This window comes from Lagenorhynchus albirostris, chromosome 6 (assembly GCF_949774975.1).
Source record: "Lagenorhynchus albirostris chromosome 6, mLagAlb1.1, whole genome shotgun sequence".
In the NCBI taxonomy this organism is placed as follows: Eukaryota; Metazoa; Chordata; class Mammalia; order Artiodactyla; family Delphinidae; genus Lagenorhynchus; species Lagenorhynchus albirostris.
This window is the reverse complement of record NC_083100.1, coordinates 38362867-38388268: the sequence shown is the minus strand read 5'-3', so window position 1 is coordinate 38388268 and position 25402 is coordinate 38362867. Positions and strand designations below refer to the sequence as shown.

Sequence of the window (25402 nt, the reverse complement as noted above, 5' to 3'; positions counted from 1 at the left end):
CCATGGCCGCTGAGCCTGCGCGTCTGGAGCCTGTGCTCCACAACGGGAGAGGCCAAAACACTGAGAGGCCCGCATACCGCAAAAAACAAAAACAAAAAAACTCCCAACAAACAGAAGTCCAGGACCAGATGGCTTCACAGGCGAATTCTATCATACATCTAGAGGAGAGTTACCACCTATCCTTCTGAAACTATTCCAAAAAATTGCAGAGGAAGGACACTCCCAAACTCATTCTTTGAGGCCACCATCACCCTGATACCAAAACCAAAGATACCACAGAAAATAAAATTACAAGCCAATATCAGTGATGAACAAGATGCAAAAATCCTCAACAAAATACTAGCAAACCAAATCCAACAATATGTTAAAAGGATCAAACACCATGATCAATTCGGATTTATCTGAGTGATGCAAGGATTTTTCAATATCTGAAAATCAATTAGTATGACACATCACATCAACAAATTGAAGAATAAAAATCATATGATCATCTCATTAGATGCACAAAAAGCTTTTGACAAAGTTCAACACCCATTTATGATAAAACAAAAAAACTCTCCAGAAAGTGGGCATAGAGGGAACCTACCTCAACATAATAAAGGCCATATATGACAAACCTACAGCTAACAGCATATTCAATGATGAAAAGCTGGAAGCATTTCCTCTAAGATCAGGAACAAGACAAGGGTGCCCACACTCACATTTATTCCACATAGTTTTGGAAGTCCTAGCCATGACAATCAGAGAACAAAAAGAAATAAAAGGAAGCCAAATTGGAAAAGAAGAAGTAAAACTGTCACTGTTTGCAGATGACATAATCCTATAAATAGAAAACCCTAAAGATGCTACCAGAAAACTACTAGATCTCATCAATGAATTCAGTAACGTTACAGGATACAAAACTAATACACAGAAATCTGTTGCATTTCTATACAGTAACAATGAAAGATCAGAAAGAGAAATTAAGGAAACAATCCCATTTACCATTGCATTCAAAAGAATAAAAGCCCTAGGAATAAACCTACCTAAGGAGGCAAAAGAACTGTACTCTGAAAACCATTAGACACTGATGAAGGAAATTGAAGATTGCACAGATGGAAATATATACTATGTTCTTGGATTGGAAGAATCAATATTGTCAAAATGACTATACTACCAAGGCAATCTACAGATTCAATGCAATCCCTATCAAATTACCCATGGCATTTTTCACAGAACTAGAACCAAAAATTTTACAATTTGTATGGAAACACAAAAGACCCCAAATAGCCAAAGCAATCCCAAGAAGGAAAAATGAAGTTGAAGGAATCAGGCTCCCTGACTTGACTATACTACAAAGCTACAGTCATCAAAACAGTATGGTACTGGCACAAAAACAGAATTATAGATCAATGGAACAGGATAGAAAGTTCAGAAATAAATCCATGTGCCTATGGTCAATTCGTCTATGACAAAGGAGGCAACAATACAATGGAGAAAAGACAGTCTCTTCAATAAGTGGTACTGGGAAAACTGGACAGCTACATGTAAAAGAATGAAACTAGAACATTCTCTAACACCATACACAAAAGTAAACTCAAAATGAATTAAAGACCTAAATGTAAGACTGGATAATATAGGGAATTCCCTGGCAGTTCAGTGGTTAGGACTGTGTGCTCTCACTACTGAGGGCCCGGGTTTGATCCTTCGTCAGGGAACTAAGATCCCACAAGCTGCGTGGCACAGCCAGAAAATAAATTTTAAAAAAAGACTGGATACTATAAAGCTCTTAGAGGACAACATAAATCATATTTTCAAATTTGACATATTTATGTCAAAGGCAGGACACTCTTTGACATAAATCATAGCAATATCATTTTGGATCCACCTCCTATAGTAATGAAAAAAATAAACAAAAATAAACAAATTGGACCTAACTAAACTTAAAAGCTTTTGCATAGCAAAGGAAACCATAAACAAAACGAAAAGGCAACCCATATTATGAAAAAAAAATTTGCAAATGATGCGACCAACAAGGGATTAATCTCCAAAATATACAAACAGCTCATGCAGCTCAATATCAAACAACCCAATCAAAAAAATGGGCAGAAGATCTAAATAGACATTTCTTCAAAGAAGACATATAGATGGCCAATAAGCACGTGAAAAGATGCTCAACATCACTTATTATTAGAGAACTGCAAATCAAAACTACAATGAGGTATCACCTCACACTGGTTAGAATGGCCATCATCAAAAAGTGTACAAACAATAAATGCTGGAGAGGGTGTGGGAAAAAGGGAACCCTCCTACACTGTGGGTGGGAATGTAAACTGGTACAACCACTATGGAGAACAGTATGGAAGTATGTTAAAAAACTAAAACAGAAATACCATATGATCCAGCAATCCCACTCCTGGACATATATCTGGAGAAAACCGTAGTTTGAAAAAGATATGGATACCCAAATGTTCATTGCAGCACTATTTACAATAGCCAAGACACGGAAGCAACCTAAATGTCCACTGATAGGAATGAATAAAGATGTGATACATATATACAATGGAATACTACTCAGCCATAAAAAAGAATGAAATAATGTCATTTGCAGCAACATGGATGGACCTAGAGATGATCATACTAAGTGAAGTAAATCAGACAGAGAAAGACAAATATCGTATGATATCACTTATATGTGGAATCTAAAAAACTGATACAAATGAACTTATTTACAAAACAAAAACAGATTCACAGACTCTGAAAACCAACTTATAGTTACCAATGGGGACGTGTGGAAAGGAGGGATAAATTAGGAAGTTGGGATTAACATATACACACTACTATATATAAAATAGATAACCAACAAGGACCTACTGTATAGCACAGAGAACTGTACTCAATATTCTGTAATAACGTATATGAGAAAAGAATCTGAAAAAGAATGGATATATGTATAACTGAATCACTTTGCTGTACACCTAAAACACAACATTGTAGATCAACTATAAAATAAAAATTTAATTTAAAAAATAGAAAAAATAAAATGAAAACTTTTTTAATTAAAAAAAAATAGGCAGAAGGCCTGGAGGATAGAAAAAATAACTGCTCATCCCCTTCTTCTTTCTAAAGTAAATTTATGCTCAATTTTTATGTTGTTACTCGGAACTGTAGCAAGTATGTTCCTCCAAAGGAACATCTCTGAGCAAGGAGTACCTTGCTAGTGATCCTGAACATGGTATTTAATCTCTCATAAATAAGATGGGGATGATCATAACAACAATAACACCTACCTTGCAGGTGATTCTCCGACAGAATCAGAGTTAATGTATCTAAAATATCCTGCACTGTACTTAGAACACAGTAGCATAGTAAAAACACTCAGCAAATGGTAGTTATGATTTTAAATGTTACACAAACTCATGCAATTATCAGCTTTTTTTTCTTAGAAGACTGCTAGAGAGATTTATTGTGTCCTCCAAGGCTATTCAGCAGATACTGGAGTTACAGCACAGTGAGTTGAATTCAAGAGAGAAATTCTGAACACAGAGTACTCAACTCCACAGGATTCCAAGACACAAATCTACCTGATCACTCTATCACAGTCGGCTTTATTATTACCTGCAAATGGCATGAAATAAAATATATATATAAGCATATGAAACTTTAATTACAAAAATAAAGTTTATTTAAATTCTATATATACACACACATACACACAGAGTGTACCATACATTTACTTATTACATACAAATTCTGCTTCTCAACTACAAAGTTATGTATACAGTGTAAACAGTGGTAAGAATTCCTAAAAAGCCCCCACTGTACTTCTTTCATCCTACGTCTCATACTTGTTTTCCTCCCACAGTTGGACTGGGTCTTATAATCCACATGTACATTTATTATAGTATTTGTTTTCCCCTAAAAAGAAACTCTAAAAAGCTCTTATTAAACCAAGTATATCTAACAAGTACTGTTATCTTAGATCCAAGAATATGTAATATTTGAGATAAGTAAAAGGTTTTTATCTGTTTCGACTTCATCAGTAACACCTTATTCCATACATACAATTCCCTAGTCTTCCTATTACACTCCTAGTGATCTTGAAATGAAAACCAGGTCATGGCTATTGAACCTAGTCACCTTTTCTTTTTTCTTTTGGTCAGAAAGCCAAACATTGATAATGCATTTTTGTATTTGTCTCAGAGCAGTTTGCTATGAATTAAGCCCAGCCTCCCAGCTCTCAGTGTTTATGGCTAAGATACACGCAGGTGAAAAGTAAAAGATTAACTCCATTACTTGTCTTCCTACCACATAACCATTTAAAATAAGTTTGCAAGGAACTAAGTGAATTACATAACTGTGCTGATGTAAGAGTCCCAATCTGTCTTTCCTCTACTAAGCAACCTCCTTTTCTATGTATTTGAAAAACTAATGGCAATAGTAACAGGGCACTAAGAAATGGATGACTGACAACAATGATATATGTAGAAATGTAGCAAACATTTCTTTCAAATAAATATATGCTCAAGGTCTGTATTTAAAGAACTGTATTGAGAGGTAATATCTTTCTCACTACTGTATTCCAAACACCTATCACAGTGCCTGGTACATAGTAGGTGTTTAATATACAGTATTAAATACACAAATGAATAAATGGTGTGAAAAAAATAGTGTATTCAACTCTATGCTGGTTCAATGGCTAATACTGTCCATTTCAGTTTGGGGGACAACTTACCAAAAAATGGTAACGGAAAATGACAGACCAATATAAAATTCTTGCAGGAATGATAATTTTGCATATCTACCAAAAAATTATTATCATATACTAAAAATGAAATACACGGATAATTCTGAAATTATCATGTCCATTTTTGGGTTAATAATAAGCCCTGAGACAGAAAATACTGGTCCATGCACAGCAGCTGCCCAAGCTGCTTACCCAGCTGAGGGGCTTTATATAGAACAATAGGTATATAAAAGCTTCTGAGCCATTCCAATATTCCCGCTGTTCTGATATATGAGAGACAAATTGTAGGCAATATCTCTTCGTAAGTCTAACTGGTCAACTTCCATACCCTAGGGGGAAAAAATATATGAATGAGTTATATTTCAAACTGACAACCAGGATAATTTTATGGCAAATAAATAGTTTTGTAAGTGTTCAAAAAACTATTAAAATTCATAATACTAAAAAAAAATTATAAAACTAGACATATATCTTGGATTTAAATTTTTATTAGGTAATGCCGATTCAGTTAATTGTTACAGTAACTGTATCATCAAATATTTTTAAATGTGTAACCAATAAGTTAAAGAAAAAAGTTTCATCCGCAAGACATGGCAGAATGAACTGTAGATGAATTAGGATTTAAGAGTAAAAAAGTGAAACCATAAAAGAAAAATACCGTTGAAAAATACAACAATATAATCTTGGGTAGGAGAGGCCCTTCTAAGTATAATAGCAAAAGTAGAAACTATAAAGAGAAAGATTGATATGACTTCATAAAAAATTTAAAACTTCTGCATGCAAAAAAAAAATCATAAAACAAATGACCAGATGGGAAAAAAATACCTGTACTATATAACAGAAAGGCATATAAAGAATAGGTCTAGGAGGGCATACACCAAATTGATTATGATGATTACCTTATGAGTGTTATTACCTTTTTTTCTACTTAAATAACAAAGCAATGAACTCAATGGAATAGATTAGATCTATGTTCCTAATCTTCCCCATGCAAAATTTTGTAGTCAACTGAGTAAACATCTGCAACAATGAAAAATGATACCTATAAAGCTTAAGGAGCAATACATAAAGTACTTATGAAATGAAGAACACAAAAGTATATGTATTTCATCAGCATAACTGTAAGAATATGTATTCATTTGCTTAACGGCTAAACTTGAACAAGGGTAATAGAAAACAGTTGTGAGGGAATGTGGGGATTATGAGCGCAACTTAAAAAAATTAACTGTGAAAACATACTTTCCTTCAGAAATTAAAAATCAGGCTTTAAACACAGACTATCATAGTATTGGCAACACTTCACCCTACATTACATTATCTTAAACAAAACTGCATTTATATTGGTCTTTCATTTTTATAAAGAAGTATGTTAGTTACACTTTTGAACTTGGAAATGAATAATGGCTACATTACTCAATATTCAGGCTTCCTGTCTACCATCTCACACCTGTTAACCACAGGGGCTATCTTAGGATAACTGAAATGGCCATAACCAGAAGTCATATATGGCCACATGGTTGCTGATCAGGTCATTAAGGCCAAGATATCAAAGAATTACTTGTTGCTGAACATAATTAAATAAGTGCATTCAATAAAGGGAAAATATATTTTAATATATAAGCTACAATTAATTTCACTGTCTGGACCACTACACTGAGCTAACTGCACTTATCTACAGATGAAATGAGGTGACTCCTCAGTTTTTAGAGTAAATCATACAATACCTCTACCATGAATGGAGGGAGCTCCAGGGCCTTCTGATAATAGTGGATTGCAAGGTGAATCAGCCCCAGTTGGTGAAGGCCACGGCCCAAATTGTAGAATGATTCCTGGCAAGGCCCACGTAGACTGAGGTATCGATTAAGAAAGGAAAAGCCCTACCAAAAAGAAAAAGATAAATAATTCAATAGTTCACTCGTTTGACAGTATGCGCCAGGTACAGGAATACAAACCTTTTTTTTCAGAAAGACAGTGCCACCCTAAAAGAATATATGCCTGTGGTGTAGTGTCATATCACAATATAGTCAATATCTCTTCTGAAGGTGTAGAAGAGAGATTTTTTTAAACTAAAGACAAAAGAATTCATAGAAAACAAAGCCAAATGTTACAACTAGCTGTTAAAGATCTGTAATCTATAAGCACACAGAACATATATTTTTATGGTTTCAAGTTGGCTTTTGTGGCATTAGAGGCCAGTAAAATTTTAGGTTTGAGATACACGTCTAAAAGCTTGACCAAAATATAAAATCCAAGCCCTTATAATGACAATTCAGAAAGTTTCGTCCTCATGAGCAAACTCACTTGAGCATATCTAATCTTTCTGGGTAAATGGTACCCTTTATATACCTCTCAGAACCTTAATAACCTCTTAACCTTAAAAAACTTGCTTTTTTTTCCCTCTGAAAACTTCTGACTCAATAGTTTTATGGAGAAACTGATTATTTCAGAGCCTAACTGTAATGATGCAGGCTCCCTGTGTGTCACAGTGTCCAAAAAGCAACTTGCTTCTTCACTTCTTTTTGTATTCACTTTCCCCTTTAATGCAGCTTCAACTTTTATCATGCACGGAAAGCTTCAAGTTGCAAGGTGCAAGTATCTGATGTAAGTAATTAAATAAATATATTACCTGAGTTAAGAGTAAGTCAACTAATTTGTACGTACAGAAAATAAAATGCAAATTTCCTGGGTGATCTGCTATGTAATAAATGGTCACAAATTTTCCTTCATAAATTAATAATAAAAATTAAGGAATTCTTTAGAATTAATGCATTCTAGGAATAAAAATTATGCTCAGTAAACAAATCATACTTTCTGCACAATAAATGAACCCATTTGAGTACATGAATATGACCTCTACTCCACTGAAAAACATGGTTCTCTGTTAAGTAACAGCAGACAATCTCAGAAATATCTTCTTATTTAAAAATGAGAAATTTAAAGACAAAAATCTGAGAGAGAACGTTTTCTTTCCTTTCCTAACTACTTAAAAAACAGGTATATACATGCATCAAATATATAAACATAAAAACTGAAATAGAAGCAAAAGTGTTGAGGATACAGGGGTGTACAAGACAGATAAGATCTCTGATCTCTTGGAGTTTATATTTTTACTAGAGGAGACAAGTTATGTAAAAAAGTAAACAAGAAAACAAAAAGGTAATTTCAAACTGCTTTACGAACTAAAAAGACTTTAAAAGAGCACACTGTGGTGATGATGTAAGGAAACAGTCACACAGGTACGTATTCATACCTTATTGTATGTATATATTATTATATTTTTTAAATTAATTAAAAAATCTTAAGGACCTAGAAGGCTGGAAGCCTCTGAGGCTCCAGAATATAAGGAAGTCTGCACAGGGTTCCTTAAGATTCTGCCTGTGTCGTCTTCATTTATGATCTGGCTGCGCACCCTTTTCTACATGGTTGCATAAGTCTTAGCCAGGAGTACCCCTAGATGTTGGTCCATGAGTGCTGAACATAGGGATAGGTGTTGGGTACTCCCAACATGTGCGCTAAGCAGGTGCTACTTTTGAAGCAGAGAAACAAAAGCATTAAGTGTATTCATTTTTAAAGAACATAAAATCAAGTAATGAGGAATCCAAATGAATTACCTGCACAATAAGAGCATGTCTCTTTAATACATACTTCTGAGATGCCATGTGAATAAAGGTTAGGCCTATACAGAGGCTGTAGAGAGGTTCATGGGGATGGCTGCGAAAGGCCTGCACATACTGTCCTGAAAAATGAACAGTGATGTCAGATGGTGGGACAAAAACATAGTTCCTTATTTCTTCAACACTTACTCTAATATATTTTAAGGTAAACAAACGTTACTGTTACTTTAACATATGCAAGGAGTACATTCTAAAATATCAACCAGTGACCTCCCTGGTGGCACAGTGGTTAAGAATCTGCCTGCCAATGCAGGGGACACGGATTTGAGCCCTGGTCTGGGTAGATCCCGCATGTGGCGAAGAACTAGGCCTGTGCACCATAACTACTGAGCCTGTGCTCTAGACCCCCTGAGCCACAACTACTGAGCCCGTGTGCCACAACTACTGAAGTCTGCGCACCTAGATTCCATGCTCAACAACAAAGAGAAGCCAACGCAATAAGAAGCCCGCACACTGCAGTGAAGAGCAGCTCCTGCTTGCCGCAGCTAGAGAAGGCCTGCGCGCAGCAATGAAGATCCAACACGGGCAAAAATTAATTAATTAATTAATTAAAATAAAAAAATACCAACCAGGTGCACATTAATTTGAATTTTAAAATAATATATAACATATAACAAAATTAGAAGGATTTATCCATGAGTATATCCTGACCATGAAGATTAAATATGAGTATAAAAGTAACTTTTTTAAGGTACAGTTAAGACATTTCCATGTAGAACAGTACTTCCAAAATAAACAATGTATCAATTGTGATCAAAAATATATCTTATGACCTTAAATCTTTTTAAAGCCAATGGGGGAATGTGTCTTTTGGTGAATTCTTTCATAAAATTAATTGAGACCTATCTTATAAATTCAGATGTGATGGATCATGGAGGTGAGAAAAAGAAACATAGTTTTGTTTTGTTTTCTAGGTTATGGGTATTATTTTCCCAAACATAGCAACTACTTTGTTTTTCCTGAGAAGAGCTAAATGTATCTAATAATAAAATAAGAATTCATGGTTTTGTGAATTCCATGTATTCTATATATATAATTGTCTCATATCAAATGCCTAACTGTATGAGACAGAGGAATTTAAGCAAATTTTTCTTATAAATGTATGATCTCTTATCATATAGATAAGAAAACTTCTATTCCAGAAGGCACAGCACTGTAAAATCTCTTTAGCAGCACAGATGGTAGCCTGCCGTTTGGACTTCCTATTTTTGTGTAGTGTAAAAGTTTCTAAATATAGGAAAATAAAATCTCTATTTTATATTTTCTTAATATTAAACTAACAATTCCAAAAAAGCATACACAATGAAGGAAAGTTTCAGTGTCTGATGTTCAAGATTACTGGCTGAACAACTATAAAAACAGCAGCCATACACAAAGAAACATGAAAGTATTAAACAGACAAAATCACAATATATTCAGAAGTGAACTTGGCAACACTAGCTTTCAGGCAGCAGGAGATACATGTCTCACCTAAACTTTTGGTTAGGTATTTTTCTACTTGTGTGCTCCTGATTCCTTATTATAGAAATTTCCTATAAATGATTAAATTTTCCCTGAGTTTAATTAGAATTAGTAAGAGCTATGTAAATAAATCTTAATATAAAGACTTGTCTCCCACCAGTCAGAATGACCATCATCAAAAAAGTCTACAAACAATAAATGCTGAAGAGGGTGTGGAGAAAAGGGAACCCTCCTACACTCTTGGTGGGAATGTAAATTGGTGCAGCCACTATGTAGAACAATATGGAGATTCCTTAAAAAACTAAAAATAGAACTACCATATGATCCAGCAATCCCACTCCCGGGCACATATCTGGAGAAAACCATGTTTGGAAAGATACATGCACCCTAACGTTCATTGCAGCGCTGTTTACAATAGCCAAGACACAGAAGCAACCTGAATGTCCACTGACAGATGAATGGATAAAGATGTGGTACATATCAATGGAATATTACTCAGCCTTTAAAAAGAATGAAATAATGCCATTTGCAGCAACATGGATGGACCTAGAGATTATCATACTAAGTAAGTCAGACACAGAAAGACAAATATCATATGATATTGCTTATATGTGGAATCTAAAAAAAAAAAAAGATACAAATGAACGTATTTACAAAACAGAAACAGACTCACAGACTTTGAAAACAAACTTAGGGTACCAAAGCAGAAATTGAGACTTTGGGATTGACATATACACACTACTATATTTGAAACAGATACCCAACATGGACCTACTGTATAGCACAGGGAACTCTACTCAATATTCTGTAATAGGGGACTTCCCTGGTGGTCCAGTGGTAAAGAATCCGCCTTCCAATGCAGGGAACGTGGGTTCGATCCCTGGTCAGGGTACTAAGATCCCACACATGCTGTGCGGCAAATAAGCCCACGCGCCACAACCACTGAGCTCGCACACCTCAACGAGAGAGCCTGTGTGCCACAAACTACAGAGCCCACATGCCCTGGAGCCTAAGCACCACAACTAGAGAGAAGCCCGCACACCACAACGCAGAGCCCATGTGCCGCAGCTAAGACCGAATGCAGCCAAAAAAAGAAAAAAGAAAAATAAATAAATAAAACAAAGAAATATATTTTTAAAAAATTCTGTAATAACCTAAATGGGAAAAAAATTTGAAAAAGAAGAGATATATGTATATGTAAATAAGTAAGTAAATAAATAAATAAAGGGGGAAAAAAAAAAAGACTTGTCTCCTAAAGCAGGCATCCCCAACCCGTCCATGGCCTGTTAGGACCCGGGCCACACAGCAGGAGGTGAGCGGAAGGCGAGCAAGTGAAGCTTCATCTGTATTTACAGCCACTCCCCATCGCTCCCATTGCTGCCTGAGCTCCATCTCCTGTCAAATCAGTGGCAGCATTAGATTCTCATAGGAGCGCGAACCCTACTGTGAACTGTGCATGCGAGGGGTCTAGGCTGCATGCTCCTTATGAGAATATAATCGCTGATGATCTGAGGTGGAGCTGAGGTAGTGATGCTAGCGCTGGGGAGCGGCTGCAAATACTGATTATCATTAGCAGAGAGGTTTGATTACACAGAGACCATAATAAATCAACTGATGCAGACTCATATCAAAACTCTATCAGTGAGTGGCGAGCAAAAACAAGCTCAGGTTCCCACTGATTCTGCATTATGGTGATTTGTATAATTACTTCATTATACATCACAATGTAATAATGATAGAAATAAAGTGCACAATAAATGTAATGTACTGGAATCATCCCAAATCATCCCCACCCCCACCACCCTCCACCCAACCCCACCCCTGGTCCGTGGCAAAACTGTCTTCTATGAAACTGGTCCCTGGTGCCAAAAAGGTTCGGGACCACAGTCCTAAAGGAGTGAACTATCAGCAAATCTTAAGTTCCTCTTTGTTACTACAGCAAATTAAAATCAGGTAGCAAAGCATCCATAATTAATGAAAATTATTTTGAGAACGAACAAGCCTCAGCAGGGAGAGTTGTTGAGCTTTAAAGTCCTACTTTCAGACTTCCCTGGTGGCGCAGTGGTTCAGAATCCACCTGCCAATGCAGGGGACACAGGTTTGAGTCCCGGTCCGGGAAGATCCCATGTGCCGCAGAGCAACTAAGCCCGTGTGCCACAACTACTGAGCCTGTGCTCTAGAGCCTGTGAGCCACAACTACTGAGCCCGCATGCCACAACTACTGAAGCCTGTGCTCCACAACAAAGAGAAGCCACTGCAATGAGAAGCCCATGCACCGCAACGAAGAGCAGTCCCCGTTTGCTGCAACTAGAGAAAGCCCACATGCAGCAATGAAGACTCAACGCAGCCAAAATTAATTAATTAAAAAAACCATTCAAAAAAACAAAGTCCTACTTTAAAGACCTACTTTAACCTTTTGAAACCAAAGCATCGTAAGAAAAATAAATATTAATTATTATAGTTACTGAGAACACTTATAGCCACTTACTATATGTGCCAGGCATTATTTTAAGTACTTTATATTAACTCATTTAATTTCCACAATAATCTACAGGGTAGGTCCAATTATTATCTCCATTCCAGAGATAAAGAAACCAAGGCAGAGGGAAAGAGACAAAGTCATATGCCAGGACACTCACCAAGTGCATGCTTAAAACTACCAGATACGAATGCATTGTGTCCATTCAAGACACACAGGGCATGATTATCTGGGTTTTTCAGCATTAAACGGAGACAAAAGCGGTGATGTCGTACATCTTGGGAATGCATGGTAACTTGATTGAAAATGTTCCAGAGCTGGGGTTTATTGACATTTTCCATTACCATTATCCTAAAATTGCAGAAAGAGGGTGAGGGTAAAAAATAATGTAAAAAGAAAAATCTTCCTGATTTTTAAGACTGAAACCTTTCAGTGGTGTCCCACCAACACTGAAATGCACCGCCCCCAACAAGGGGGATGTAGTGCTTCTACATCTTCTTTCTGCTTTTCAACAAAACTTTTAAACCACAAAACAGAATCAAGAGGTTTAAGTTTCACTTTTTCTCTCCCAGCCCACTCTCATAGCTGCAGAACAATGAACACTGCATAATAATAATGTGTATCAGACATTGTTAAAAGCTGTTACATACGACAACTCACTTAACTCTCACAGTAATCCTATAAGGTGGTAATATTATGATGCCTGTTTTATCACAATAAATGGGGAGACTGAGGCACAAGAGGTTAAGTAAATGAGAATGCATGCTCTCATATACTGCTTCTGAGAATCATCAATGAACAAATTAATCTGTAAGTGACAAGAGTTAAAATAAAACAGCTTATTAAATCCTGGACATGAGAAACTACATCAAAGTAAATATACATGCTCCATCAAAGAATCTAATTAAAATAAGTTATTGGAAAATCACCTGATATAGTTATATGCCTTTCTGAAATTTTTGTCCAGAATTGCAGCAGAGAGACCAAAGTATTCTAGCTCTTTGCGTTTTGGCCTGTCCTCATAAAATGAGTAATATTCCAATGAAGAATCCACAAGTAACTCAGCCTCCTGAAATCGGGATAGGTCACATAAGGAGTATATGGCCTTCAAAAGAAGGTTCCACCAGTCATCTTTTGTCAAAACACTCGTGAGTACAGCAAATATTGCTAAAATGAGACCAATGAAAATCAGTTAGGACACTGCACTTCCAGAAATAAGAGTATTAGAAAGAAAATTCACATGACCAATTTTATGGTTAAATTTAATAACCATGGCCCTATGGGACTGAATTCTTGCCAACATTCTTCTGACAATGATGAGAAAGAGGGAGCTGCTTGTTTCCACTCCCTCAACATGACCCCCCTCTGCTCTGCCTGCCTAACAACCTGCAGTCCTAGGTAATTCTCATTTCTGATTGTAAAGTCCAGCTATTTCATTTGTGTTTCTCAGTGCTAGCTAGAATATATGCTCCTCCAGAGCGAGTGTGCTTTCCATGATTGAGGTCAGATATGGGATTCTACACCTACAAGGCATTCAAATATTTGCTAAGCAAAGGACTTCAAATTCATACTTAACAAATCTTCTCTTATTTGTCTGTAAGAAACCTCCCTTTATAGCCCTTGAAAAATACCAAAAGCCATAAAATTTTTTTTATTGTCTTTGATCCAGTAATTCTCTTCCTGGGAATCTATCCTAAACAACTACTCAGAAATATGGATAAATCTATAGGCATGAGGATGCTCACTATGGTATTATTTAGAAAAGAAAATTGTCAAAAGCAACCATATAATCAAAAAATAATATGGAAATGATTAAATTATGGAACTGCTATCCAATGCATATTACACACTCCTTAAATATAACAGCTACAAAGAGAACAGAACATGAGAAAATGTTGAGTGAAAAAAATCAGTACAAAGATGCATGTAACATAAAGAGCTGTAGATAATCCTACCATGATGCACTGGTGTAATGTGATCCCCACCATGATGAAACTAACTGACAAAACAAAAATCTTATGAGCTTAAGAAAAACCAACAATGGACCTGAAATGAGGAAATACTGAAAGAGAAAACAGCCTGGGTCAGATACAGAGAAAAATATGTTAAGGAAACAGTCCAAAATAATGTGTGCAGAGGCAGAAGCCACTGGGATAAGCCCAGAATCAATAAACTGGAGAGATGGCAGGGCTCTGAGGCTAGATTGTGAGCAGTTGAGTCCACCCTATCCTCTGACTCTCTTCCCCCGCGACATCTTGCTTATGTCCTTATATTGTGCTTAACAGAGATTCAGCTCTTCTGGATTCTAAAACCCTGTCCATTGCATACTGCCATGTCAGTAAACAATGATTTAATTAGTATCTGTGGACCTGATTAACAATGAAAAAATTTTCTGCTAGATTGATATCTCTAGTTTATAGCCTAGGTCTCTTCCAAAGTTCTCTGACTAATAACCTCACCCAACATACTTGATCCTTTTTCAGCTAAAAATAGATGGCTTGCAAAGTCACATGACTTGAGATTGGGTCAAAGCAACTTATTTTCAGACTTTTTATGACTATTGCTACATTTGTCAAAAATAAGTTTAACAGAGAATGGAATATATGTAATTGAAGTGACTAGACAAAGCAATCTGTATTATCATCTAATCATCACAAATTTCTTAAAATAGGGTATATTTTCCTCTTAAAAAGTCAAAATTAAAAGATTGTTTTAGTTTTTTCACAGAAGGATCTAAGCAGATGCCTGCCTTTTAATTTTTTTAAACTGTAGTATTTACGTATAGCCTTTCTTTCTTTTTTAAAAACACCAAAAGAAAAAAAAAAAAAAACACCAAAAGAGTTTATTTTACCTGAGGGATCTAGATTAGAAAATATCATTTTATTCAAAAAGGGTATATTTTCAATTAGATTATTGTCAAGTATTACTTCATGAGTTTTTTTTTCCAACTCAGCCAAGTTTTGTGCAACAAAGCAAATGAAGGTAATTACCTTTTGCATCACAATTTGCTGACTCTTGGTCATTGTTGTCTGATATTTTGTCTCTTGACACTTTAATAAGGTAGAGATGCCTCTCTCCAGATTTGGAACTAGATATCAAACAGACTTGGGCTCTATTCATTGCTACCTGAATTAAAGATGATAAATGAGATTTTTTAGTCACATAATTTTTTAGAGAAAATCTATGGGAAACAAGTGTCACAGGTGTGCCTGAAAGCTTCTTTAGTAAGGCAAAAAAAAGACCAGTCATTGTGTATATAAACGCCTAGAAGAGAATGAATAGACTTATTTTTTCCTTAACAAAGCAATCTGGGTCACACTACACACCTTAGTAAGGAAAAAGAAAGCAATTCATATTAAGTTTATAACACACACACACACACACACACACACACACACACAGCCACCTCCCTGCAAAAAAGCCAGACTCAGAAAGGATGTCATATCCGGAAAACATTTTTGCAAAGTGAACAATTTTGGCACGTGGCAGTGTCTACAGAGCCAATAACTGATACCATGATGGTTCTCATTTTTCTAAATATGTACTAGCAAAGATTTTATTGTACAATCTATAGTAAAGTTTACACTTTCATGTAGAACTTTCAATTATATACCATTAACCTCTAAGTCTTCTTTTATCTGACTTTCACTTTAAAAAGTTTGAGTTTAACAGAGTAAAAGAGAGTTACGAAATGGCTATAATCTATGTTTAAACCAAATTCTAAACATTTAAAAAGTCAACAAGGCTAATATAAAGAAAGATCATTACCTACCCTTAAAAGCATGGCTAACATGGTAAGCAAGGTATCCACATAACCATACATTTTGCCTTGTGAAAACAATAGAGTAGAACGTTGAAGCAGCAACTTCAGTTCCTAAGTAAATAAGCACATGATAATAAGTGTGACAAGATTCCTTTGTTGTAAATTGTTTTGTTTGCATAGAAAAGTTTTGTCTTAGAAACCAAACCTTAAGAACATTTGCTTTATGATCTCTCACAATAATTAAAATCCAATGTTTTAGAAACTATAAATTATAACATTAACAATCATAATATTAAGTTGCTGTAACTTAAGACTCAAAATCACTTTTTCAAGAACACTGAATTTAATACACTAAAATAAAACTTGGATATAAGCTGTAGGGACATCCTTAACAGAGGAAAAAGTTCTAAAACATAATCCACCGAGAAAAACTTCTTTCTATGTTACATGGCCTACCTGCTGTGCTGCATTTGCATCTTGTGCTAAAGTATCTGGATCATACATTGGCTCCAGAGCTTCCAGAGCTTTCTCAGGACGGCCCAGCTGCTGCTGAAGGGTGGAAAGTGAAATTCTTGCATCCAAATGGAGGGGGGCCAGATCAACCACTTTGCCATAGCTTTCGGCAGCACGCTCCATATAGCCTAAGGCCTTTAAGCATTCTAAAATGATGTTAAAATAAAGCATTAATATGAACTACAGATTTGTAAGCGGGCCAAAATTATTTCTCCATTTTAAAAGAAATTATAGCAATACAAACAAATTATAACAAGAAAGAAATATATGCATACTTCCAGTACTTTAAAACAATTATCCCTTTTAATCTCTATCTATGCTACAAGGATGTAATCAGTATATATTTTATATATATATATATATATATATATATATACACACACACACATACACACACAATTTGGTATTCTGATTTATTCACTTACTATTATGCTTTCAACATTTTCCCATGCCTTCACTGGCATTCTGACTGATTATAATATTCAATTAAATTGCTTATTTACTTAACCATATTATTTGACATTTAGGTTATCCCAAACTTTTACTCTAATAAATAACACCACAGTAAATATCTTCCTGTGTATAAGCCAGAGTTCACAAACGGGCAGCCCAGTTTAACCTACAGATATGCTTTGTTAGGCCACAGTGCTGTTAAAAACAGTGAATTGTCTACATTCTTAAAAGCTAGGATTTTTTATGAAATCCAAGTTACTGGATTCTTTTGAAAAATCTGGATTTGGCAACAGCGAGTCCCTTCATTCCCACTTGGTGCATCAGCCAGCTGAGAAACAGCAGCACCCTTCAGACAGGCGTCTCCAGTTCTCACCCTGCCCGGGGCCTCTCACTTACCTACTTTATTCACTTTTGTTACGTGCCAGGCTCCTGAGTTTTGTGATCTCCAATATAAACCATCTCCCCTCACCTCACTCAATTATTTCCTCAGGATAAGTTCTCAGAAGTGAGGCTACTGGGCCTTATTCCTCACACTTTATGCCAATCAATCATTAAGTCCTATCATTTGAACTTGAAGATGAATTCCTGGTAAGCATTTCTTCTTTCCACCCTAATAGCCACAGCACTCACTAATCTAAGCCCTTTCATCTCTTTCCTTTTCACTGCAATGATCTCCTATAAGATGGTATGCTGCCTCAAATCTCAGATTTCTCAAATATCTCCTGATCACTATCTTTAGGTTAAACTTTGGTAATAAAGGAAGACTACTAAATGTGGATGGATCATCGTGATGGAATTTCTCATTATTTTTCACTTCTCACTTTAAAAGATATTTTGTTATTATGTTACAAGCATTAAATTCCTCTAATGATCTTTCTTATCTACTGTTCCAAACTTCTTTATGATTTTTAGATGATTCTGAGGTTTTACCTTCCACTTATCTCAAGCTACACAGGCTCAACATGGAAAAAGCATGTATCAGTATCACGATCATAATTAAAGAGGATTTAAAAATGTCTACTGTTAGTAACAGGAGCAGTATAAATACCACGGCCTTATGGAAGGCAATAAAAACTTCAATTCCCGGCTCATGTCTTTAAAATTCAAAACCTACAAATAATGTAATTTTTTATGATGGTATTACATTTGTATTCATGTTCACTCATCCGAATAGTAACGTGCTATCTTAATCATTAAGTGCTCTCTTTGCCATTTCATATCTGTGACATGTGTCAAAATATCCCAGAATATCAATCAATGCTACTCTAGTTATAGAGGATTTTCTGCCATTATGTAATATTTTAAGAAAATATTAAAACTTTCTGCCATCATGCAATATTGGAAACAAAGACTATTCAAACTTTAATGCATCTCTTATGTTGATTCAATAGGAAATCCTATGAGAATATTTTTGGCTTTCATACATTTCTGTAAGAGATTTAGTTGTTTTTCCCAAGCTGCTTTTCCTACTCTAAATGATTTATTTCAGATTACTGTGGATTTAGATGCAATGAAATAAAATGACATATAAAATCCAATCTTGAGCATATTTTCAGCTCAAAGAACATTGAAAATATATTAACTTTTTTTTCCTCAAAATAACATTAAATATAAATCCTTAAAAGCTCTTCAAAAATTAGATTACATCCCAAGTCTGACAATCTATTAGTAGAAACCAGAGCCTGTGGTTAAGACAGGTAAAAGACAGGTATTTAAGGTATTTTTAACAGGGATATGTTAGTCTTTCTACTTCACTTTGGTACCATTAAGTGAATCATTCCTCCAATATATTAGTGAGGGAAAATCACTTAGCAGTAAACCAAGACAACTTAAAATACTGACTTTCAAAAAACTGCCCTGAAACCAGAAATACTTTCACTAAGACATTAACATTTTATAATAATTATTACCATCTTGGGGAAATAAGTTCTTGCCTGCTTATGTGATTAAAACTTCTTCCTACAAAAAAGTATTACCTGCATGCCGAAGCCAAACCACTGCGAGGTTATATCTTTCAGAGCAGACTAGCGCACTAAGGAGGGGAAGTGCAGAATTATATTCACCAACATCCAGAAAAGCTTCAGCAACATCGAGATAGAGGTCTCCCATGTCTTCGGGATTCTGTTCCACGAGTGTTGTCAAGAGAGGCTAGACCCCAACAATTAACAGCCGGAAGTCAAAGAGTCATTACAAATACGCTCATCTACTTATATCTCTCTTTTTAACATATATACAAGTTATCTGAGGCAAATCTAAGAGGAGAAAGGCTTAATAAAAACAGCTTTAAATAATCACTTTTTAAATTCATTTCTGAGTCTCTATTAAAAAGAATTCATACTGCCGTCATTCACTCATTCAGCACACTGCTTCCGAAGGCCTGTTACAAGACAGGCATTGCAGGAGCTAGGGCAACACTGACCTGCTGTGCTCTTCCTCTGGCAAGTCAATAACGCCCAGGCCTCAGGGCCTCTGTGTTTGCTGATTTTCTGCAAAGCTGTTCCCTCCGGTTCCTGCCTGGCTTACTTCGTCACTTCCTTCACGTCATTATTCAAATGTCACTTTTCAGGGGAGGCTCTTCTTGACCAATTTAATAAAATTGTAACTCCTCCTACCCCCAGTATTCCCTATTCTTCTCTGATTTTTCTCCAGAGCACTGATCACCAACTAACATCCTATATTTTATGTATTTATTTTATTACCTAATCCCATTAAAACAAAAGATCCATGAGGACAGGGATTTGTATATTATATTCAACACTTTATCCTAAGGTCTGCAAAGTAGATGCCCAATACATTTTTTTATTCAATGATATACTTAGTCCAAAGTTGGCAAAAGAGAACAGCTGTCAGAAACTGCCAATTGTCTAAAAGGCCCAATCCCACACTCTAATCTCTGGATTATTCTCATTTTAAAAGAACAACAAATTATCATAAGCCCATTTCCAAACACTTAGCTTTTAAAAGACATTCACACAAAATAATCTGATGTTTACTGTGACTTCCTGGTTATTAATATGAAATCTAGGGTCAACTTAAAATTTCTTGTTATCTAAACATTGTAGATTTGATCTAAAGTATCAAGTACAAATCTTAATGTTACTTACATTAAGTGGTTCAAGGATGTTGAGATGTACAAGGCAGACCATCAACTTCACTGTGATATCTATTGGCACACCATCCGGTATAGTGCAGGAAACATTCTCACCAGCTGTGGATTAGACAGACAGACAAAAAGTTCCTATATGTAATCTTAGAAAGTGGGGCAAATGAAGCAAACTGTACCTTCTATGCAAGATCTCATTTACTTCACTCAAAGCAAATGATTCTACAGTCAATTCTAAGTTTGGCCAACTCTAGTTCTAGGTTCTTACACCTCTTTCGGTCTGTCCTTTGGTAGCAATTATCCTTCCTATTCTTTTCCTAATACCTTAACCGCTTACTGAAAACCTACATAAACTCCCACACCTTCTATCAAAACTACAAAGAACTAAAAAACAAAAGTGACAAATACGGATACATGAACTTTCTCTTTTTCTTCTTGAATCCAAAAGCCTCTTCTTAGTCTTCACTACAAAGAGCCTGAGAAAGGGATAAAGTAAAATAGTGTGCTTAAGTCTGAAGTAGCATTTTATGCCCATGCTTATGTTTCAAGTAGAATTTTTTCAATGCTTAAGTTTGAAATAGATTAGTAGAGAGCATTTTAAGCCCTTTTTGAAAAGTAAACTACTTCAGTTCTAAAGGTTTTTGATAAGTTCCTCGGTAATTCATTCGTTTTTTCACATAGCACTATCAGGACCCTGGGTCAATGACAAATGCAAAGTTCAAATGGATGTATTGAGAAATAAAAGGGACTGAAAACACTTTCTTTTTTTAAAAAAAGATTACCTGTGAGTGAATACTCACAAGAAAAAGATATGGAATCTCTGTTACGAAAATTGCTCCTTGGGAAAACTTGTTATGAGAACACTAACTATCAATTTCAAAATGCCACATTATGAACAAGAGAGGATTACGCACACTCTCCTATGCACAGGAAACTACAACTTTTATTCTCTTCTGACGTGCCTTCTTCTGTAGTTTTTTTTTCTAGCACAATTCCAGAAAAATCTGTAATTACCTAAAAGAATGGGGGAAGAAAAGGAAATAATACGATAGGTATGTATGAAAAACCTTTTCACAATGCAAATATTTGTAGTTAATTCAAATAATCCTTACAAAACATAAATAGGCTATAAAAAGCAACAGTATGTCTCTTTAAAATAGGGAACCACTGTGAAATATTAACATTTTTATATCATATTAACTAATGCTTAACTGAAAATACGTAATTTCTCTATATCAAACCAATCTAATTTTCCCAACAGATTAAGAAATGAATCATAGCAATCAGTCTGGCTGCTGAGTCCTGCTACCCTGAAAGACAGACATATCTAGTACCTATGATAACGGCAATAGCTTTTATTATATGGCAACTACATTTTATATTTCATACAGGACTATTATAAAATCTAAATGTGCCCATACAGACTTTAAATATATAATTTAAAATATAAGTAATATATATAACTAAAATGGGGAATTGTCAATTTGTAAGAATTTCTAGAACACAGAAACGTGTTCAAAACCTAACAGAGAAACACATAAGTGTTCCTACCTCCAAAGCTTTGTCATATTGTTTATTAGAAATGTATAGTTCAGCTGCAATGTTAACATCTTCCATGGAGACTAGGCCCTGGTGCTTTGAGAAAGCTTCTTCAATTATGTTAATAGCTGAAATAACATCATTGGCTTCATAATAACTCCTAAAAAAATAACAGCAAAATGGATGAGAGCTTATTTAATTCAGATTATAAAAATTCATTTTCTTACACAGACCCTCTAACTATTAACTATGATTTTCATCTTCTTAAAGTTTGGGAGGAGGAAAAAAACTCTTCTTTAAAATCATAATCAGAGCTGATCCAAAGAAAAATGTGTAATGTCGTAACATTAAGCATCTCAGTCTCCCAAAGCTACTTCATATCATTCTAGCTCACTTCCTCTGTAATGCAATACCAACAACTTTCCTACCTCAATGGGATCTACAAAGCATTGATCCTACCATTTTTTCACTGTCTCTGCACCCTTCCTGTCCTCAGTTTCCTCCTTCTCTGTGATCCAACATTATAATTACTCCATTGCACATCTCATTTCTCCTGCTCCTCTCTCCCTTTAACAAAATCATCTGATAAAACTCCAACCCTAGTTAATCCAAATATGCCTTCACCACCAGCTGCCCAGCTGCCCATGCTCACTAAACTCTAAATTAATGACCACTAGCCTCAAGTGGGCCCATCGTGCTGGTCAGCAATCTTACTACAGTTACCAGTCCAGGACTTCTCAAACTTGAATGTGCACACAAGTCAACTGGGAATCTTATAAAAAGGCATATTCTGATCCAGTAGTGCTGGGGCAGGGTTGAGATTCTACATTTGTGACAGGCTCTCAGGTAATACAAATGCTTCCTGTCTGTGGGGTAGCAAGACCTCAAGGACCCAGACAGCTATTTCACATCTTCTCTTCTCCAAACCCACAAGTCTCCCATCCTCACTCTCAGCTGATGACCTCACTTCTTATTTTACAAAGAGACTCAAATCAGACATCCCACATACTCCCAACACATCTACCTACTACTACCTACCCATACCCATGGCCATATCTTCTGCCTTCTCCTTTTATCGTAAGGCCAACCCTCAACTAGATCCCATTCCCTCCAATTTATTCAAGGATATCAATCAAGCAATTGTCCCTTCTCTCATGAATCTTCAATATGTTCCTTGGTTGTAGATCATTCCCACCTGAATACAAATATACTGTAATTTTTCCCAACTTAAAAATTGTCTCTTGTCCCTACAACCCATTCCAATTATCTCCCCATTCTTCTGCTCCCCTAGTAAATTTCTCCAAAGAGCTGCCTATCCCCCAGACTCCCCCAACCCATCTCCAATGTTCATACTTAGTCCTCATTTTATGTGATCTACTTGCAGTATTTCACACAGATGGTCATCCCTCCTCCTTGAAGTGCTTCCTTCAGTAAAAAATTCTAGAATATCATGTTCTAGTTTCCTCCAAGTTCACTGTCCATTTCCTTACAGCCTCCCTGCTGTTTCTTCCTCATCTTCCTGACTTCTAAACACTGTAGTGCCTCAGGGTTTAGTTCTCAGAACTCTTTCCTTCTGTTTCCCCTCCTCCTGCCCCTCCCCCCATCTCTCTCTCTCTCTCTCTCTCTCTCTCTCTCTCTCTCTCTCTCTCACACACACACACACACACACTCACACACACACACACCTTCCCTCATACCCAATACATCAGAAAATCCTTAGAGCTCAGTCTCCAAAATACAGCCAGAATCTGGTTATTTCTTACCACCTCCTACGGCTTTTACCCTGGTCCAAGCTACATTATCCCTTCCATGAATTACTACAATAATTTCCTAACTGTTCCCCCCTGCTCTATCCTTCCCATTACGCAATCTATTCTCAAAAGAGCAGCCAAAATTGATGCATTTAAAATTTAAATCAGATCAAGTCACTCTTCTACTCAAAAACTTCCAATGGCTTCCAAACTCATTCAGATTAAAAGTCAGAGACTTATAATGACCCACAAGGGCCGAGGGATCTTTTCCTGATACCTCTCTAACATTACCCCTTCCGGCGCTCCCCCTAAACCCTCAGCTTCCATGTTGTTCCCTGAGCATACCTTTGTGCTTGCCATTTCCTTTGCCTATAATACTCTTCCCTAATATCTATTCCCGTATCTCCTTCAGTTCACTATCAGGTCAGTATGACCATAACATAAAGAATTAAGTCCTTCTCTAATCCCCCTATTTAAAATAACTCACTCCTATTCCTCAACTTATCTCTCTTCCCTGCTTCATCTTTCTTAATATCACTTAACCAACATCTGACATATGACATATTTAGTTGTTTATTTGCTTACTGCCTGTCTCCCCCAACTAGAATGTAAGCTCCAAAACAGCAGGAAATTGTAAAACTCATTCAATACTGAATCTCCTGGTGCCCTGTACAGTGCCTACCTAATACCTAATTTATACTCAATAATTATTTCCGGAGGGAAAGTAGGGACTGAGAGAAAGTCTAATCAATCAGAAGTTATAGTAACAGAATTCCATGTAGGAAAGACTTCTATGGCAGTGGCAGAACTGTTCATTACCACCCTTTCCTGACAAGATTATAAATACAAGTGGAAAACAAATTTACTCTCACAGGCCATCTAACAATTCATAAAGTAGAAGCCTACTGGGCTAACCAGTATGACAGCCAAAGATCTGACTAAAAGAAAGTAACCTGGGAAGATCCTCAAAGTTCATCATATACATCAGGGATCGATTAAGGGTTGCCTCCCCTCAACAAATTTCCTAACAACACTTCCAGTATTCCTACATAGCCCATCTCTGAAGCACAGTGAGTGATCTCACGGCTAAGCATCTTCATGACAATGGCCATGGAATTAACAGGGTTAACCTAAAATACCCAGATCATAGATTAACATGGTTAATCCTAGGCTGAAATAGTAGACATCCTAGAAGAGAAAGCATACAAGGCATTATGTAGCCAGAATGTTCCCTGCCTTGTTTTGCTGCACAGCATATCAGAGAAGAGAATGTAGTTGGGCATATTTTAGAATAAAATATATACCATAGTCAGTAGCATGTGCCAAATCTAAAGAAAAATTTTCATCTTAAAATGTTATTCTAGGGCTTCCCTGGTGGCGCAGTGGCTGACAGTCCGCCTGCCGATGCAGAGGACATGGGTTCGTGCCCCGGTGCAGGAGGATCCCACATGCCGTGGAGCGGCTGGGCCTGTGAGCCATGGCCGTTGAGCCTGCGTGCGTGTCCGGAGCCTGTGCTCCGCAATGGGAGAGGCCACAACAGTGAGAGGCCCGCGTACCGCAAAAAAAAAAAAAAAAAAAGTTATTCTAGTACAGGCTCAAGATAAAATGATTAAAGAAGATCTCAGAGCACAAACATTTCAATAGCACATTTGCAATAATTTAATATTACTGCAAATGTACCTAACTTCAACTAAATTATGAAAACCTGGGAACCTAGTCATCGTTTCAGAACATGCTCCATTTTTAAACTTCTGAGCATGTGAAAGATAATCATATATCCAAATTTTTCTAAACAATCACACAGTTGACTTGGAAACAGAAAAGTACTGGGGGGGAAAACCTCTATATTTAAGCACAATATGAAATACAAGAAGTAAAACACTTCACTGAACCTCAATAAAAAGTATATTCACATCAAATATATGCTTTGATTTCTAAAA

General features: G+C 36.1%; 1 protein-coding gene across 5 annotated transcripts in view; it reads right to left on the bottom strand.

Annotated features, from left to right (window-relative positions):
• Window positions 1-4120: 4120 nt before the first annotated feature.
• GTF3C3 (general transcription factor IIIC subunit 3) overlaps window positions 4121-25402 on the bottom strand; it is a 37086-nt gene continuing 15804 nt past the window's right edge. For 3 of the 5 annotated variants that reach the window (XM_060151379.1, XM_060151378.1, XM_060151376.1), the window contains 12 exons: window positions 21724-21871; window positions 21087-21186; window positions 20174-20277; window positions 19046-19217; window positions 16560-16762; window positions 16113-16214; window positions 15331-15466; window positions 13270-13507; window positions 12501-12691; window positions 8338-8462; window positions 6451-6603; window positions 4121-5055 (listed from right to left, as the gene is read on the bottom strand). In XM_060151379.1, coding sequence (XP_060007362.1) covers window positions 4933-5055; window positions 6451-6603; window positions 8338-8462; window positions 12501-12691; window positions 13270-13507; window positions 15331-15466; window positions 16113-16214; window positions 16560-16762; window positions 19046-19217; window positions 20174-20277; window positions 21087-21186; window positions 21724-21871 — 1795 coding nt within the window. In that variant the 3' untranslated portion in view covers window positions 4121-4932. The remainder of the gene's footprint in view (window positions 5056-6450; window positions 6604-8337; window positions 8463-12500; window positions 12692-13269; window positions 13508-15330; window positions 15467-16112; window positions 16215-16559; window positions 16763-19045; window positions 19218-20173; window positions 20278-21086; window positions 21187-21723; window positions 21872-25402) is intronic. The other 2 variants (XM_060151377.1, XM_060151380.1) reach the window with 2 other exon arrangements.